A 16844-nucleotide genomic window follows, 5' to 3' on the forward strand; every position below is an offset into this window, starting at 1 on the left:
AATGTTTTGTCGAGATAGTTTCTCACTATGTTGCCCAAGCTGGTCTTAAGCTCCTGGCCTTAAGCAATCCTCCTGCGTTAGCCTCCCAGAGCACTGGGATTATATGCGAGAGCCACTGCGCCTCTTTTAACTTTTTAATGACTTAAATTTAAATACTATTTTTCTATTCTTCCTAGCTTTATTACTTTTTTTTGAGACAGTCTCGCTTTGTCACCTAGGCTGAAGTGCAGTTGTGTGATCTCAGCTCACTACAACCTCTGCCTTTTGGGTTCAAGCTATTTTCCTGCCTCAGCCTCCCAAGTAGGTGGGATTACAGACGTGTGCCACTATGCCTGGCTAATTTTTGTATTTTTAGTAGAGACGGGGTTTTACCATGTTGGTCAGGCTGATCTCAAACTCCTGACCTCAAGTGAGCTGCCTGTCTCAGCCTCCCAAAGTGCTAGGATTACAAGTGTGAGCCAGGGCACCTGGCCCCTAACTTTATTTTTAAAATTGCTTTGACAAGTAAAATGTTTTTCAAGTTAGATTGCTTACTACAAAAGAACAGGAAACTTTGTCTATCAAATATCGAGCATGAAACCATGTTTAGATAAAATAAGCTACTTAACACTCAATTTTAAAAATTAAAAATTGGTTTTTCCTTATTGGAACTGATATTAAAAATTGGTTTTTCCATATTGGAATTAACTAGGTAACTGCTTAATGTTAAAATAATCTGAGTTTTTAACAGATATTATCTAAACAATATAGTAAAGTGAACTTAGAGCAGAGAAATAAGAGTACTTTGAAGTCTTGGTAGAAAAGATAATGTAAGGAAAGAGTTAACTGAAAAGACAGAGGAAATGAGAAAAGGTTGTAGAAAAAATGTTCTTTTGGCCCATTTGCTCTCATTTCACTCCTTAAAGTAAATGAAGGAGAACTCTTAAAATGAATTTATGTGAGCCAGAGAAGAAATAAATCCTTGTAAAGATCATGCATAAGAGCAGCAAGTACTTTTGAGAACATCAGATTCACTTTCAGATTGGCTTTAGCTTTTCTTTGTTCTTAATTGAACAAAGTAGGTAAGGTAGTGTGTTGCTACTATGCTCAATTTTCATAATTGTAGTAGTAGATCCCTAGAGTCATGACTGAAATAATGGTCATATCCTCTAGGACCACCCATAAATTACCTACAGATTTTTTAAACAGGTTTCTTAAGATTGGAGTTCAGTATTACCCCTTTATTCTTCCTCTTTTTTCTATACCATAGCCTGTATAGTAGTCTCGTGCTGAAAATTATGATAATTTGAGCTAATCTTTTTTTTTTTTTTTTTTTTTTTTTTGTTTTGGGAAACCAAACGTCATAGAAAATGTGCATCCAAGTTATCTGTGGCTCTTTTAAAGTGGTTAGAGCCTGGGACACTTTCTGGGTAGTTGTACTTAGTAATATCAAACTTGTGCTCTTTGAGATTTTGAAAGTAACCAGAAGTCTTTCAGTAAGGACTGGTGCGCTATTAGAATAACACTGTTGTTTTGTGAAAAGCAGCCTGTGACTAAGGCAGAAAACTGATATTTGTACTGAAAACTGATGGCAGTTCTCCACAAGGAGTTCTGAAATATTTTAAGTTAGAGCAGCATTATTGGAATAGATATGTTAGCATATAGTCTGCTAAAGTGGCTGTTGATACAAATGAACCTTTCAAGCTCTAATAGAGGGCATTTAAGAACTTTGATGTTGACAAGAGCTTATTACTTACTCAGTGTACCAAAAACTTAATTAATTCTGTTGGTTGAGAATAAACATTCTCTTTAGAATATTCGTTAATTTAGACCAAAAACATCCTCAGTTATTCTGGTTAAATAGTATGTATTGTATAGGCCAAACATTGGATCTTGCTTTGTAATCCATTTCCCAGAAAAAAATTTATGCCCAACAAGCACTTTTAATTTTGAGACTCTCAAAGCATATTCAGGTCATCTGAATTTTTTTTAGTTGTCAACAAGTCCTTTCATTGCTCTTACTCTCAGTGACCTTTCTTACAACAAATTTTTCATCAAAAATAGGTGAAGTGAAAGTCGTTTTTTTATTTTAAAAAATTATTATCTGCATCCTAAAACTCCTTGTCTCCATGCCAGCTTGTTTACTGACAATTTACAAATTATAATACTCTCAGCTTCTCTATGAAATCTAATTTAATTTCAACATTTCTCCAGTGAATTTAGAAAAGCATATTGGATTTGTAGGATCATGTTATTTTAATAATCAGTAAAAATGAGGAATACATTCTTCATAGGTTAGTAAGTTCTTATTTAAGCATTTCTCAAAATTGCCAAAATCTTAGTGTTTATATTTGCTCACTGTATGTTTAGATACCTAAACATACTTATTTTAAAAAGGAAAAATACAAATTTAACTTAGCACTTCTTTTCCCATAGGTCTCTGCTTGGGGTGGTTATGTATTTATCATCAATCTTATTCCACTGCATGTATTTGTGTTGTTACTGATGCAGAGATACAGCAAAAGAGTCTATATAGGTAAGTAATTTGATTTTTGACATCTGACAGCTAAGACGTGTTTTATCTATATCTTTTTATTGAAGAGATATTTGTTTGATTAATATTGTGCATGAAATGGTAAAAAATAATTTGTTCATTTTGCTGTTTATATTCATAAAGAAGTTCAGGTATTTTTATATAAGTGCTTTGTCACCAACTTTTCCTTGATAAGCTTTTTTTCCGTTTTTGTAGAAATTAGTCTGGGTTTAATTTCTTTTTCCCCCCTTAATTTTGGGGAATGGGAATTTTTATCATGAAAATCATTGACATTTATATATAGAATTTAACTTACTCATTGTAAGAGATTGACATCCTCAAAGGAAGCAGTTAAATAAACTTTCAAAAGCCCTTTTCGTATAATGTACCAATAGATTGAGTCTCTGTTGTCTCTAGAAAAATCTTCATTTTTCTCTACAGGTTCTAAAACAAGCATTTTCACTGTGATGCTTAGCGGTAGATGATGTTTCACCCAAGATCTTTTCATGATAGAGTTAGAACTTTTATGGGTTGAAGGATCCAGAGAGCAATTGTGAACTGAAAGCAGTGTCTTAGTAAAATAATACAATTCTATTACAATAATGTTGTAAAACAATAATATAAAGATAAATCTTAATTGAGTTCAGTTTCAAAAGCCCAGTAGCTTGGCAGTTTCTTAAAAGTTTCCCATAGATTTGTCATGTGACCAAGCAGTTCCAATCTTAGGTATGTTCATAGCAGCATTTATTATCATAATGACCAAAAAATGAAGACAACCAAAATGCCTGTCAGCTTTATGAAACCATAAAATATGGTATATTCATACAATGGTATATTATTAAGCCATGAAAAGGAATAAAATACTGATATATGCTACAACATGAAACTTGAAAACATGCCATTATATAAAAAAGCCAAACATAAAAGGCCACATAGTATATGATTCTGTTAGTGTGAAATGTCCAGAATAGGCAAATCCATAGAAACAGAAAGTAGATTAGCGGTTGCCTGGGAATTTGGGAGGGGGAGAATAATGGAGAGGAGAGTAGAGGAGTGACTGTTAATGGATATGGGGTTTCTTTTGAGGATGAGGAAATATTTTATTTTTATTTATTTATTTTTTTAAGACGGGATTTCACCATGTTGGTCAGGCTGTTCTTGAACTCCCGACCTCAGGTAATCCGCCCGCCTTGGCCTCCAAAGTGCTTGGATTACAGGTGTGAGCCACCATGCCCAGCCTAGGAAATATTTTAGAATTAGATAGTAGTGATGGTTGCACAACCTTGTGAATACACTGAAAACCATTACATGATAGGTTTTTTTAAAGGTAAATTTTACAGTATATGAATTATATCTCAAAAAAATAGTATATTACTTACATTTATGGCCATTTCAGCATACTTTTTAATTTAATCTTTATAATGTTACTGTGAGGGTAGGTACTATCATTATTCTCGTTTTACAGATGAGGAAACAAGTGGAGACATAATTTGCTAAAGATCATGTGGCTAGTAATGGAGCTGAGGCTTGAACTCAGATTTTGGCTTTAAAGCCTATGATGAGCCAGCAGTAATGGCTTACACCTCTTATCTGATATACTCAGCAGGCTGAGGCTAGAGTGTGGCTTGAGTCCAGGAGTTCAAGGCTGCAGTGTGCTATGATCTTGCCGCTGCACTCCGTCCTGCATGACAGAAGGAGACCTGTTTCTAAATGAATGAATGAATGAACGAAGAAACAAATGAATGAATGAATGGCTCATGATGCGAAAAACCACCAAATCTTTGTGCCTCCCATATAAACAACGTTACTGCTGAAATACATAAATCTATGGTATTTCTCTACCCTGAAAATACCATAAACAGTAGTTGGGATCCATAAAGGAGAATAAGAAATAATAGATTAAACTTTTTTTGTAGTTGTTGTTAAATGGTTATAGTGAAGGAACTAAGAGGGTGTTTTTTGGTTGTTACTGTCTCTAATTTAAAAAATTGGGGATCTTTGAAATATAATGGTCAGAGAAATACAGCTGTGAGAAGTGTGAGAAATTTACTTTATGAAATGCCATGATTCAGGAAGAAGAGCCAAAGATGTCAGAAGTAGTCAAATAAATATGTTGTTAAAAATGGTCAGATGGAAGTATATTCTACATAAAAGTTTAAAATTCAAGCAGTGTGCAACTCCCATTTAACTTTACCACCAAGATTTAAAAGGATTAGAATTTGACAAAGTACCTTGTATTTGATGACCAGGATTTTTTTTTTTTTTTTTGGTCATTCTAGAAAAGCATGAAATCCATATTCCTTTGGTTGACTCTTGAAAGTATTTTGAGAAGAAAGAAAAATAAAATGGGTTAGGAATATATATCAAGCTGATGCTCATAATGTCCACATTCTCCACTCTACCCCGCTTGTTTCTTTTACTTATAATTATCCAGGAGTACTTCTGATGATTTCTAGTCTGCTTTCATAGGGTTTACTTCTAAATGGATAGAAAGTACTATGGTAGAGCAGGTGTTTGTCTTTCTTCATCCAGAGTGGGTCAGGATTTAAGTTCAATTTCTCCTAACTTAATAGTCCGAAAAACTGTGGAAGCATTTTAAAGTGTTTGTATGTAAAGTTCTTTGATTTTGGCACATAACATGCTTTGTCTTTTGCTCTCCCTCCCCTTGAACAGAAATGTTTAGGTAAAAGGATTGGTAAATGCCAAACTCATAATTGTATCAACTAAAAGTTCAGCTGTGTTTTAAGTATTAAACGACTTCGAAATAAATTATTTTAAATAATTATGAAAAAATGTTTTCCTCTTTGAGTACATTTTTTGCATGTGTCCTTAAAGTCAGTTGTAACACAACCACAGAAAAGAGTGTGTTCACACGTGGAAAAGGAAGCACATGGGAGGTTATGTGGATGAATAGTGGTAGAAGAGTGGCATGGGATTCGAGCAAGGGAGGTGTAAGAAAAACTGAGAAGGGAGGCCGTCTCGAAATTTTGGGAGGAAAAACTTAATTTTCTGTTAAGAGGTATTTTTGACTTGGTGAATTTCACTATATTGGGAAGTAAATGTTTAAAAAAATATATTATACATAGGATTCTACTGTTTTAAGAGGAACACCCAAACATTATGTTGTATTTGTAGAAAGAATGGCTTGCAGGGATCACAGTAACACTGATGGGATGTGAAGTGATTTAAGCTTTCTAATTTGATGAAAGTTTATCATAATTTACATTCATGCCATAAGGAAATTAAAGATATAAAGACAAATTTAGGGATATTTACTGTGATATAACTTGTAATTTTGAAAATATGAAACTAACTTAAATGACCAATAGGGAAATGATTTTTTAATTTCAGTGTTGCCATGTGGAATATTAAATTGAATCTTATGCAGCCTTTAAATTTAATCTTTTTGAGTATTTGATGATACAGGAAAATGTTAATAAAAAGCAGACAGTAAGGATTACCAGTGATTTTTTTTATATACTTCTTTCTGCTTTCCAGTCAGTATTCTGCTTTCCAAATACAGTGAGTATGTGTTAAGTGTATAATAAATGAGACCTGGTTTTTAGTTTAGAAATAGGGGTTTTCCCTCAAGGGCTGTATTAACTAAATCAGGTTAGTAATTTAAGCACAGAGAAGAAGTCGGTTTCTAATACTGATGAATGGTTTTGAAATGTCACTGGAACAGTTTATTTATGGTATTGTCTGTCTTTTCTGCAGTGAGTTGAGTAAGGAGAGTAACAGTTTTTCATATTATATCTAAAATGTATTTTTTGGGTGATATTTGCTGGGAATCATTAAAAGTAAAGTTTTGTAAACATACTACCTCCTTTAGGTATGTACAGATTATTATGGGGATTATACATTTTGTAAATAGAGAAAAATAATCCAATTATTGAGTAAATTAAAAGTAAAACCATAGTTGTTAGGGGTCATAATTATACTTGGCAGCTGTAAACAGAACATAGCTAATGCTAGTTTAACTTAAAAAAACAAACTTAAAAAGATTGTGTGTAAAAAAATCCAGGTTACCCGCCTCCCCCCAAAACAATTTCAGGATACAAGAGCTAGAAGCTTTGGAATTTATTTTGTCTAATTCTACCTTACTATTTTTGTGGAAATCAAAGCAAATTTCACTTCCCATACATTATTAAGCATTGAAAAGATAAATGCTAAGTTTTGTGCTAATCCGTTATGATACAAAGTTGAATAAAAACCTTGCTGTAAGGAGTGTGTAGTATACAGTGTAAGTAGTTAATAGCATACGATCAAAATGGGATTAGGGAAAAGTTTGTGAAAATCAGTTTGGACTTTAACCATGTGTTGTTGTTTTTTTTTTCTTTCTTTTTTTTTTTTTTGAGATGGAGTCTTGCTCTGTTGCGCAGGCTGGAGTGCAGTGATGTGATCTCAGCTTACTGCAGCCTCTACCTCCCCAGGTTCAAGCAATTCTCCTGCCTCAGCCTCTCAAGTAGCTGGAGTTGCAGGTGCCCACCACCATGCCTGGCTAACTTTTTGTATTTTTAGTAGATACGGGGTTTCACCATGTTGGCCAGACTGGTAACGAACTCCTGACCTCTGGTGATCTGCCTGCATTGGCCTCCCAAAGTGCTGGGATTACAGGAGTGAGCCACCATATTCTTTTTAAAGTTTTAGGGATAAGTCTTGATCTTGAGAGAAGAATATAGAAACAGACTTACAATTTGTGGTAATGGAGCCATGAATAAAAGATGCCTGTCATTGAGGGTCAAAGTACATACTTCAGAGCCAAGCTACCAGGATTCAATCCTTGCTTCCTTAATACTGTGTAACTTTGGATAAATTAATGTCCGTATGCCTTAATGTCCTCATGGGTCAAATAAAGATAATAATAGTTACTACTTTACAGATTGTTGAGGATAAATGAGTTATAATTTAATATATGAAAGGTGTTTAATAATAGATAACACAAAAAGTACTATTTAAGTGTTTGCTTTTGTTGTTGTTGATAAAGTTATGAAGGAATAGCCAGAAGAGACGAGAAAGAGTTTGAGAGGCTGGGAGAGGTGATTACTGTATTAAGACTGAGGGGATAAAATTCCAATTTGAATATAAGGATTGTTCCCTTTTTAAATGAAAATAAACTTTCACTCAGCTGTCTTAATGAGAAACGTAATGGAGAAATAACACTTTTGTGTTATAAAGTACAAAATAGCAATTAAATATAACCTGTAATGGGTCATATTTCTTTGATAATTTTAAAATTTGATAATAAATGTTGATATGGTTTGGCTGTGTCCCCACCCAAATTACATCTCTATCGTAGCTCCCATAATTCCCAAGTATTGTGGGAGAAACCCAGTGGGACATAATTGAATCATGGGGGTAGTTTCTCTCATACTGTTCTCATGGTAGTAAGTCTCACAAGATCTGATGGTTCTGTAAGGGGAAACTCCTTTCTCTTGGTTTTCATTTATCTCTTGCCTGCCGCCATGTAAGATGTGCCTTTCACCTTCTGCCAAGATTGTGCGGCCTCCCCAGCGACATGGTACTGTGAATCCATTAAATCTCTTTTACTTTATAAATTACCCAATCTCAGGTATGTCTGTATCAGCAGCATGAGAACAGACTAATACAGTAAATCAGAACTAGTAGAGTGGAGTGCTGCTGAAAAGCTACCCAAAATGTGGAAGCACTTTGAAACTGGGTAGCAGACAGACTGGAACAGTTTGAAGGGCTCAGGAGAAGACAGGAACATGTGGGAAAGTTTGGAACTTCCAAGAGACTTGCTGAATGGCTTTGACCAAAATGCTGATAATGATGTGGACAATGAAATCCAGGCTGAGGTGGTCTCAAATGGAGATGAGGAACTCTTTGGGAAATTGAGTTAAGGTGACTCTTGCTATATTTTAGCAAAGAGACTGATGGCATTTTGAGCTTGCCCTAGAGATTTTTGAAACTTTTAAATCACAGAGATGATTTAGGTATCTGCAGAAATTTCTAAGCAGCATAGCATTCAAGAGGTGACTTGGATATTGCTAAAGGCATTCAGTTTTAAAAGGGAAACAGAGCGTAAAACTTTGGAAAGTTTGCAGACTGACAATGCGACAGAAAAACCCATTCTCTGAGGAGAAATTGAAGCTGGCTGCAGAAATCTGCATAAGTAACAAATAGTCAACTGTTAATGCCAAGACAATGGAGAAAATATCTCCAGGGTACATCAGAGACCTTTGCAGCAGCCCCACCCATCACAGGCCCAGAGGCCTAAGAGGAAAACACGGTTTCATGGGCCAGGACCAGGGCCCCCCTGCTGTGTTTTGCCTAGGGACTTGGTGCCCTGCCTCCCAGCTGCTCTAGCCATGTCTAAAAGGGGCCAAGGTACAGCTCAGACCATGGATTCAGAGGTTGCAAATCCTAAGCCTCAGCAAATTCCACATGGTATTGAGCTTGCAGGTACACAGAAGTCAAGAATTGAGGTTTGGGAACCTCCGCCTAGATTTCACAGAATGTATGGAAATGCCTGGGTGTCCAGGCAGAAGTTTGCTGGAGGTGTGGAGCCCTCAGAGACAACCTGTGCTAGGACAGTGCAGAAGGGAAATGTGGGCTTGAAGCCCCCACACAGAGTCCCCACTGGGGCACTGCCAAGTGGAGCTATGAGAAGAGGGCCATTGTCCTCCAGACCCCAGAATTGTAGATCCACTGACGGCTTGTACTGTGCACCTGGAAAAGCTAGTGCACTCAATGCTAGCCTGTGAAAGCAGCCAGGAGGAAGGCCATACCCTGCAGAATCACAGGGGCAGAGCTGCTCAGGACCATAGGAACCCATCTCTTGCATCAGTGTGACCTGGATATGAGACGTGGAGTCAAGGGAGATCATTTTGGAGCTTTAAGATATGACTGCCCCACTTTATTTTGGACTTGTGTGGGACCTTTAGTGCCTTTGTTTTCACCCACTTCTCCCATTTGGATTGGGTATATTTATCCAGTGCCTGTACCCACATTGTATCTAGGAAGTAACCAACTTGCTTTTGACTTATAGGCTCATAGGCAGAAGGGACTTGCCTTGTCTTGGATGAGACTTTGGATTGTGGATTTTTGAGTTAATGCTGAAATTAACTTATCCTTGTCTCAGATGAGACTTTGGATGGTGGACTTTTGAGTTAATGCTGACTTAAGACTTTTGGCACTATTGGGAAGGCATAATTGGTTTTGAAATGTGAGATTTGGGAGGAGAGATTTCGTAACATGAGATTTGGGAGGTGCCAGAGCAGAATTACATGGTTTGGCTGTGTCCCCACCCAAATCTCATCTATAATTGTGGCTCTCATAATTCCCACGTGTTGTGGGAGAGACCCGGCGGGAGATAACTGAATCATGGGAGTGGTTTTTCTCTATGCTGTTCTCATGATGGTGAATAATAGCTCTGGCAAGATCTGATGGCTTTGTAAGGGGAAACTCCCTTTGCTTGATTTTCATCTCTCTCTTGCATGCTACCGTGATTGTGAGGCCTCTTCAGCCACATGGAACTTTGACTCCATTAAATCTCTTTTGCTTTGTAAATTACCTAGTCTCAGGTATGTGTTTATCAGCAATGTGAGAACAGACTAATACAAGTGTATCTAATTGAATAAATGTATATATTTGAAAAAGTAAAAAAATATAGGGTTTATAGCAAATAAAATGTTGATTTCTTGTTGTTGTTGTTGTTGTTTGTAGAGATGGGATCTCATTAAGTTATGCAGGTTGACCTCGAACTCCTGGGCTCAAGTGATCCTCCCACCTCAGCCTTCCAAAGTGTTGGGATTATAGGCATCAGTCATTATGTCCAGCAGCATTTTATTTAATATAGCTAAATTTTATTGCCACAAAGTATTTGGGCTTACACCCCAGTATTTACAATGGTATTCATTATGTAATTAAAAAAGTAGTTTTAATGGTTTTGATCTAAGGTATGGAAAACAGTAAGAGGCTGTATAGTTTTATATTTGTGACAGATAAAGTTTTATCAAGACAAGAGATTACTCTTCTACAGATGAAATATATTATTAGCATTAATTTTACTTTTTATTGTACTTTCAAGGTAAGTGAGCCAAGAGCAGACAGGCAAACTGGGGACTGCAGTAACTGCTACATGCCCCCTCCCCACTTTTTTCCTGGGTTTTCATTTAAAATTAAAGTTTCAGTGTTTTTACATAAAGTAAGTTTTCAAGATGAGTGTTGTAACAGGCATTGAAGCTTAAATTGGGGGAAAGGGATGGGATTTTTTTTAGACTGGCTTATAATATTTATGGATCCTCTTTCCAGCTTTGCCAGTGGATATTTTAGAGGTTATTGGGGTTGGGGGAAACTTAAAGTTCAAACACATAGAGAAGATGGTATTGCTTGCATCATCCATGCTGCTAATATGACTCATTATGTAGTTCTCAAGGATTAGTCCTCCAGTATCTTCCTTGCATTGACTCAGGATATTTAGAGTAAGGGTCTGACCTGTGTTGTAGCAATAATCATTGGCCTGATGTTAAAGGCTTTTTCAATGAATAGAGAAGCAGTCTTCATGTTCTACAAGCCAAACAGGTGTAATAAATCACTTGGTACTCTTACTATCTGGAAGAATAGACCCGAGTGAGATTTCCTTTAAAGATCTATTCTTTCTTTGAGGAATGTGTGTATCATAGTCCAGAAGAATTAACTTATGCATAAAAGCAGTTATGGATTCTTTGTGGTATCAGTTAAACGACTTTAAGACCCTACTGCAGTAGTTTACATTAAGAAAAAAATGTGTTAAGAAGAATCTAAACGTTTTCAGTGGTAATATGACGTTTGGTAACAGGATTTGTGATTTCCTGTGGTTTAAATCTTTTTTTTATTTTGTGTTTGTTTTCCTCTCTTCTCTATGAGTTAATTAAATTTGCTGGTATTTGTCTTCTACTGATTCTTGGTATGTTAGGTATAGTCATTACTTAGCTCTAGAAGTTACTGGGCATCATTATCTAACACCTTTTAAGTTATGTACAAATTACATATTTCATGAGTTTTTCATAGTCTCCAAGCATACCAGGCACACAGTACATTTGTAATTTCCCCTTACTTTGATATTATTAACTATTGCCAGAATTGAATGAATTGTTCCCATGTGGTAGAACTTAAACCAAGATTTACTTTGACTAGATTTGTTTTTTCCTGCTATATTTTTTTTAATTTTAGTTATCAGTACAAGATACACTTGCTGTGTTTTTTGTTGTTGCTGCTGTTGTTTTTTTTGAGACAGAGTCTCGCTGTTGCCCAGGCTGGAGTGCAGTGGTGTGATCTCAGCTTACTGCAACCTCCGCTTCCCAGGTTCAAGGAATTCTCTTGCCTCAGCTTCCTGAATACCTGGGACTACGGATTGCACCACCACGCCCAGCTAATTTTGGTATTTTTAGTAGAGATGGGGTTTCACCATGTTGGCCAGGCTGGTCTTAAACTTCTGACCTTGTGAGCCACCGTGCCCAGCCACACTTGCTGTTTTAAAACTGTTGTGATTAAGTATCTTTACCGAAGTGTTTTGAACAGGTAATTTCTTTATGCTTTCATAAATCTGAAACTTGAAACTTAAAATACAAGTTTCAGTGATTCCTTACCAACATAGTTTATAATGAGCACTGTCCTTGGAAAAGAGAAATGATTGTTATCATTATTTATGGCTGTTAAGTTAATCATATCTTTCTGCTGGTCAAGAATAATCAGTTTTTTGTATTTTGTTGTTGTTTTATTCTTTAATCCATGTAAGTTTCTTACTATTCTGTACCCTGCATATCTCCCAGGGTTCACAGTAACCAAAAGCGGTTACAAAGAAGTAAAGTATCTTTAGTATTCAAAGCTATCAACATTCTTATAAGCCTTTAATAACATTTATTTATAATAAAGCAAAATTGGTTGGATTTTAAAGTATTTACCCATTGTGTTTCTTTTGGCTAATACTATGTTGGTTGTAAGAGAGCAAAGCAATTCAGAAATTGTGATTTAACAGTTGGTTAAAGTTAATGGGAATATAGTACTTGCATAACCTTTTCTAGAGGCTGAGGCTGAAGAATCGCTTGAACCCAGGAGGTGGAGGTTGCTGTGAGCTGAGATCATGCCACTGCATTCCAGCCTGGGTGACAGAGTGATACTCCATCTCAAAAAAAAAAAAAAAAAAAAAAAATTATGACAGTAACTTAAGTATAAAGAGTACTGTCAATGTAAGCTGTAAGGCCTTGTCAGAGAAGGGGTACTTAAAGATTGGGGAACAGTAGGAACTTCTTCAATACTTAAAATTTCATTGGAACTTGAATCAGACTTTTCAGTGCCTTTTTTCTTTTTACGGAATAATTCATTAGAGTACCTTTTAAGTCAAGGGCAATGGTATATTTCTCCTCTGTATCAGTCTTGTCCCACACTTAGATATAAAATACTTCTAAGAATGTTGACATGTTTAGGTTCTGTTTAGAAGATTGTTACTCGTCTCTCAGAGATTTTCTTTGGTTAAAAATAATTAAGCAGAATAATAATATGTATGTATATACGTATCTTTCTAATGGTAGTGTTTTGTGAAATTTTTCTCACACATTGGAATTACGATCTGCAGTAATGAATGCCAGTAACTGTGCATCCACAGGATGGCAGTGTGGTAACATTTTCATGATGTAATAAATGATTTACAACACTGTTGGTATCATGCATTTCCTTAGAGCTCACCACTTTGATGGAATGCTTTATTCTTCTAATCTAAAGGGTAAGAAAAGTAGGTTTACATGGATGGATAGAAAGGTGTTATAGATGGGGATAGTCAGGGATCTTAAAGAGTTCATTGGGAGGAGAATTGGTAGAGGATGGTCACTATGGGTTTGTCTTGTTGAAGTCTTCTGAAAACACTAGAGAGCAGTACCAGACGTTAATTGTCTCTTAGGTGTCCATGTCAAAAAGAGAAGAGTTCTTAAGTTTTATAGAGCCTTTGACCCCACCAAATGTCATAGGACCTTCCTTCCTTGTATTGTGGTTGTTTACATCTTAACTCTTACAGAATAGGATTGATCTTAATAGGGTTTTGTTTTTAGTCTATCTTGACCGTACTAAAGTTAATGTTTAAATGCATAAATTGAAGAGGTAATTTCTAAACGCGTGTTAGGTGCTATAGTACAAAGTCTGGCAAAAAGTGTATGTTTTCATTTTGCAGTGGAGAGTTTGTTTGTTTGTTTGTTTTGAGACAGTTTCACTCTTGTTGCCCAGGCCGGAGTGCAATGGTGCAATCTCGGCTCACTGCAACCTCTGCCTCCTGGGTTCAAATGATTCTCCTATCTCAGCCTCCCAAGTTGCTGGGATTACAGGCATGTGCTACGACGCCCAGCTAATTTTTCGTATTTTTAGTAGAGACAGGTTTTCTCCATATTGGTCAGGCTGGTCTCAAACTCCTGACCTCAGGTGATGCACCCGCTTCAGCCTCCCAAAGTGCTTGCGTGAGCTACTGTGCCTAGCCAAGATTGTGTTTATTTTTAAGAATTGAGTTACTTCACCATTTCTTTTACTCAAATATACCTAATTTCTTATTTTCTATGTCTTAAAATGTAGATTTGTAAATGAGATTCAAATCGAGGTATAGCAATGGATATGTAATTTTACAAATTCAAACAAAGCAGTCCTTATTAAGCAAGGTATTTGTGGTATTTGACGCATTATCTGGTAAGCAGTCTTTGAATTTATTTATTGGAAGTACAGGTTGAATATCCTTAATTTGAAAATCCAAAACTTTCTGAGCGCTGATAAGATGCTCAAAGGAAATGCTCACTGGAGCATTTCCTATTCTGGATTACCAGATTGGGTGTGCTCAACTGTTAAGTATAATGCAAATATTCCAAAAATCCAGAAAACTTCTAGTCCCAAGCATTTTAAATAAGGGATATTCAAACTTTTGTCTGTGTACTGAGGAGTGCTATAACAGAACACATATCTCCAATATGTAAACATCTCAGGATCAGTGATCCAAACAATGTAAAAAATAGGGACCTGGGGGTCCAGTTCTCTTAAAATGCTTATATTTGGATTGTTGCAGATAACACATTTATCAAATTTGTTCCATTGGTGCTGGTATGTAGGTATGAATGAGACTAATAGAAATAGAGGCAGTTTCAGGGTAAAATATTGTTGAAAACTTGTCTCTTTCTATTAGCTCATATTTATTTAGCATTAACCTATGTTTACCAGCTAATACAAATTAAAGTCCCACCTGGGCTTTTTTATTTCTGGATACTTTTTCTTGAACTCTTCATTGCTCTCATATTAAGTTGAACTCTAGTGCATCTGCTTCTGTATAAAGTGTTTTCTACTTTACTAATGACAGTAAATGTCTGAGAAGTTGCATGTAAGTGCTAAATCGAGAGTATTATTAGGCCTACTCTTCTCTCTTCAAATATGCCTGGAAATGAATTTGAGCAAATGTCTAAGATGAAACTTCATCTATTGTTACCAAACATGAGATTGCTAAAATTTTTGCGTTGTCAAGCAAAGTGTGGCTCCATCTCAAGAGAGTAAAAGTGTGAATAGGGCCATAAATATGTATTTGTGTACCCATATATCTGCTAGTGATTATTTCTGGAGAATGTGACTTAGAGGGAAATAAATAGGGTGGAAACTTTTTTCGCTTTTTACTTTAAAACAAAAACAACACCTATTACCTTTGCAGTTAAACCATTGATCCATACAGACAGAGGCAGATTTGTGGTTATCATGGGATGGAAAGAGGAGAGAATGTAGTAAGAGTTTTATGAGTGTAGAGCTTTCTTTTAAGATGATGACAATTCTTTGGGACTATAGAGGGGTAGTGGTTGCACAACTTTGTGAGTGTACTCAATAAATACCCCTGAATTTTTCTCTTTAAAATGGTTAGGTCATGTGACTTTCACCTCAGTTTCTTTAAGAGGGCTTTTTCATTCAGTTTGTATCATTTCTTATATTGAATTTAAATTCCGTGACAGTGTTAGAGCATTCAGTGTTTATTTGTACTCAGAAGAAAGAAATGCAGCGTTAGAGGTGATTGTGGTGTTTCAACATAAGTGCACTTAGCTGTAATAAAAGCATAAATGACCTAAGGTTTTCTCAGGCCTAGTCAATTTCTAGTTGTGCCTTTATGTGTTCAGTGTTTGTCTAGGGTTTGATTACTCAGCTCTGGATATCTGAAAGTCCTGTTGATCATAGAATCTTAGTTTATAATTGTTGGGAGGGATCTACAAATCTTGTCCAACCCACATTCTGTAGTGACGAAACTAAAGCTTTTGCTGTTAAGTAATTTGTAGACAATTCAGGTCATGTGACCGGGAAATTCTTGTTTAACTTTGATTACATTTGGGTTTGAGTACTTCATAGAGGGCAGTTCCATTCCAACATTAAAGTGTTTGGAAAGAACATTATCTGTTGGATTACTTCTGTTGTCTTTTCTAGACAGCTGGTCCTCCATTAGCTTGAGATCAATGGAAACTTTACTTACTTTGGTCCTTCCTATTAAATTTATGAACTTATTGTTTTCCTAACACTGTGGTCATCTCTTATCATATAGATTATGAGGCAACTTAACATTTGAACCAGTAGCCCATAACTTAACCTTCTCTAGGTGGTTTTCCTTTAAAAACAAATAAATATTCTCTCTCAACTAAATTGGTTGAGGAGGAAAGTATATGCAGTATGCTATACAATGTGTAGGATACACAAATATGTGTTTTCCTAAATATATTCCCAGTCTTTGTTTTTGATAGAGTAGTTTATCTGCCAAAAACTGAGTGTTAAATATTCTTTTAAAATGATGTATAATCTGTATAAATGGAGTAATTTTTACATTAACTTATTTCAGATAGGCTTGATCTTTATTTCTAATGAATTTTTAGTTTCAGCGACTTCAAATACTTTCTCTCTAAACAGTTACCTAACAGTGATCTGTGAATATAAAGCAAGTATTTAACACAAATTGTAATCCCTCCCCAGTTTCCTCATCCATTTAGATTGACAAGAATACTATAATATACTTAGTGTCCAAAGCAAGTAAGTTTCCTTTATTAGATGCTAAGTTCAGTAGCTGGTCTGTATAATGATTGCCTTCTGTGTACTTAGTTCTTTAGTTACAAAAAACTTAGTGGACGTATAAAATTTTTTAACTCTTAATACTATACAAAGAGTATTATGGTGTAATTAAAAAGATACGAAATACTTGAAGAGCTTTTGAGACAGTAGCAGGTGTTCATACATGCTGGTGGTGGTGATGAGTATTAAGTCATGTGTATTTTGTATTAAAGCCAATAGAACTGGTATTTACTTAATTTTATGTATATATTACTTAGCTTCTTGAGTCATATTA

The 16844-nt window shown here is 35.7% G+C and overlaps 1 protein-coding gene across 1 annotated transcript in view; it reads left to right on the forward strand.

The window, feature by feature from the left end:
• STT3B (STT3 oligosaccharyltransferase complex catalytic subunit B) overlaps positions 1-16844 on the forward strand; it is a 106834-nt gene that overhangs the window by 66394 nt on the left and 23596 nt on the right. Inside the window, exon 5 of the mRNA XM_039480173.2 lies at positions 2416-2515. Within this exon, the coding sequence (XP_039336107.1) occupies positions 2416-2515 (100 nt within the window). The remainder of the gene's footprint in view (positions 1-2415; positions 2516-16844) is intronic.

This window comes from Saimiri boliviensis, chromosome 9 (assembly GCF_048565385.1).
Source record: "Saimiri boliviensis isolate mSaiBol1 chromosome 9, mSaiBol1.pri, whole genome shotgun sequence".
NCBI classification, from domain to species: domain Eukaryota; kingdom Metazoa; phylum Chordata; class Mammalia; order Primates; family Cebidae; genus Saimiri; species Saimiri boliviensis.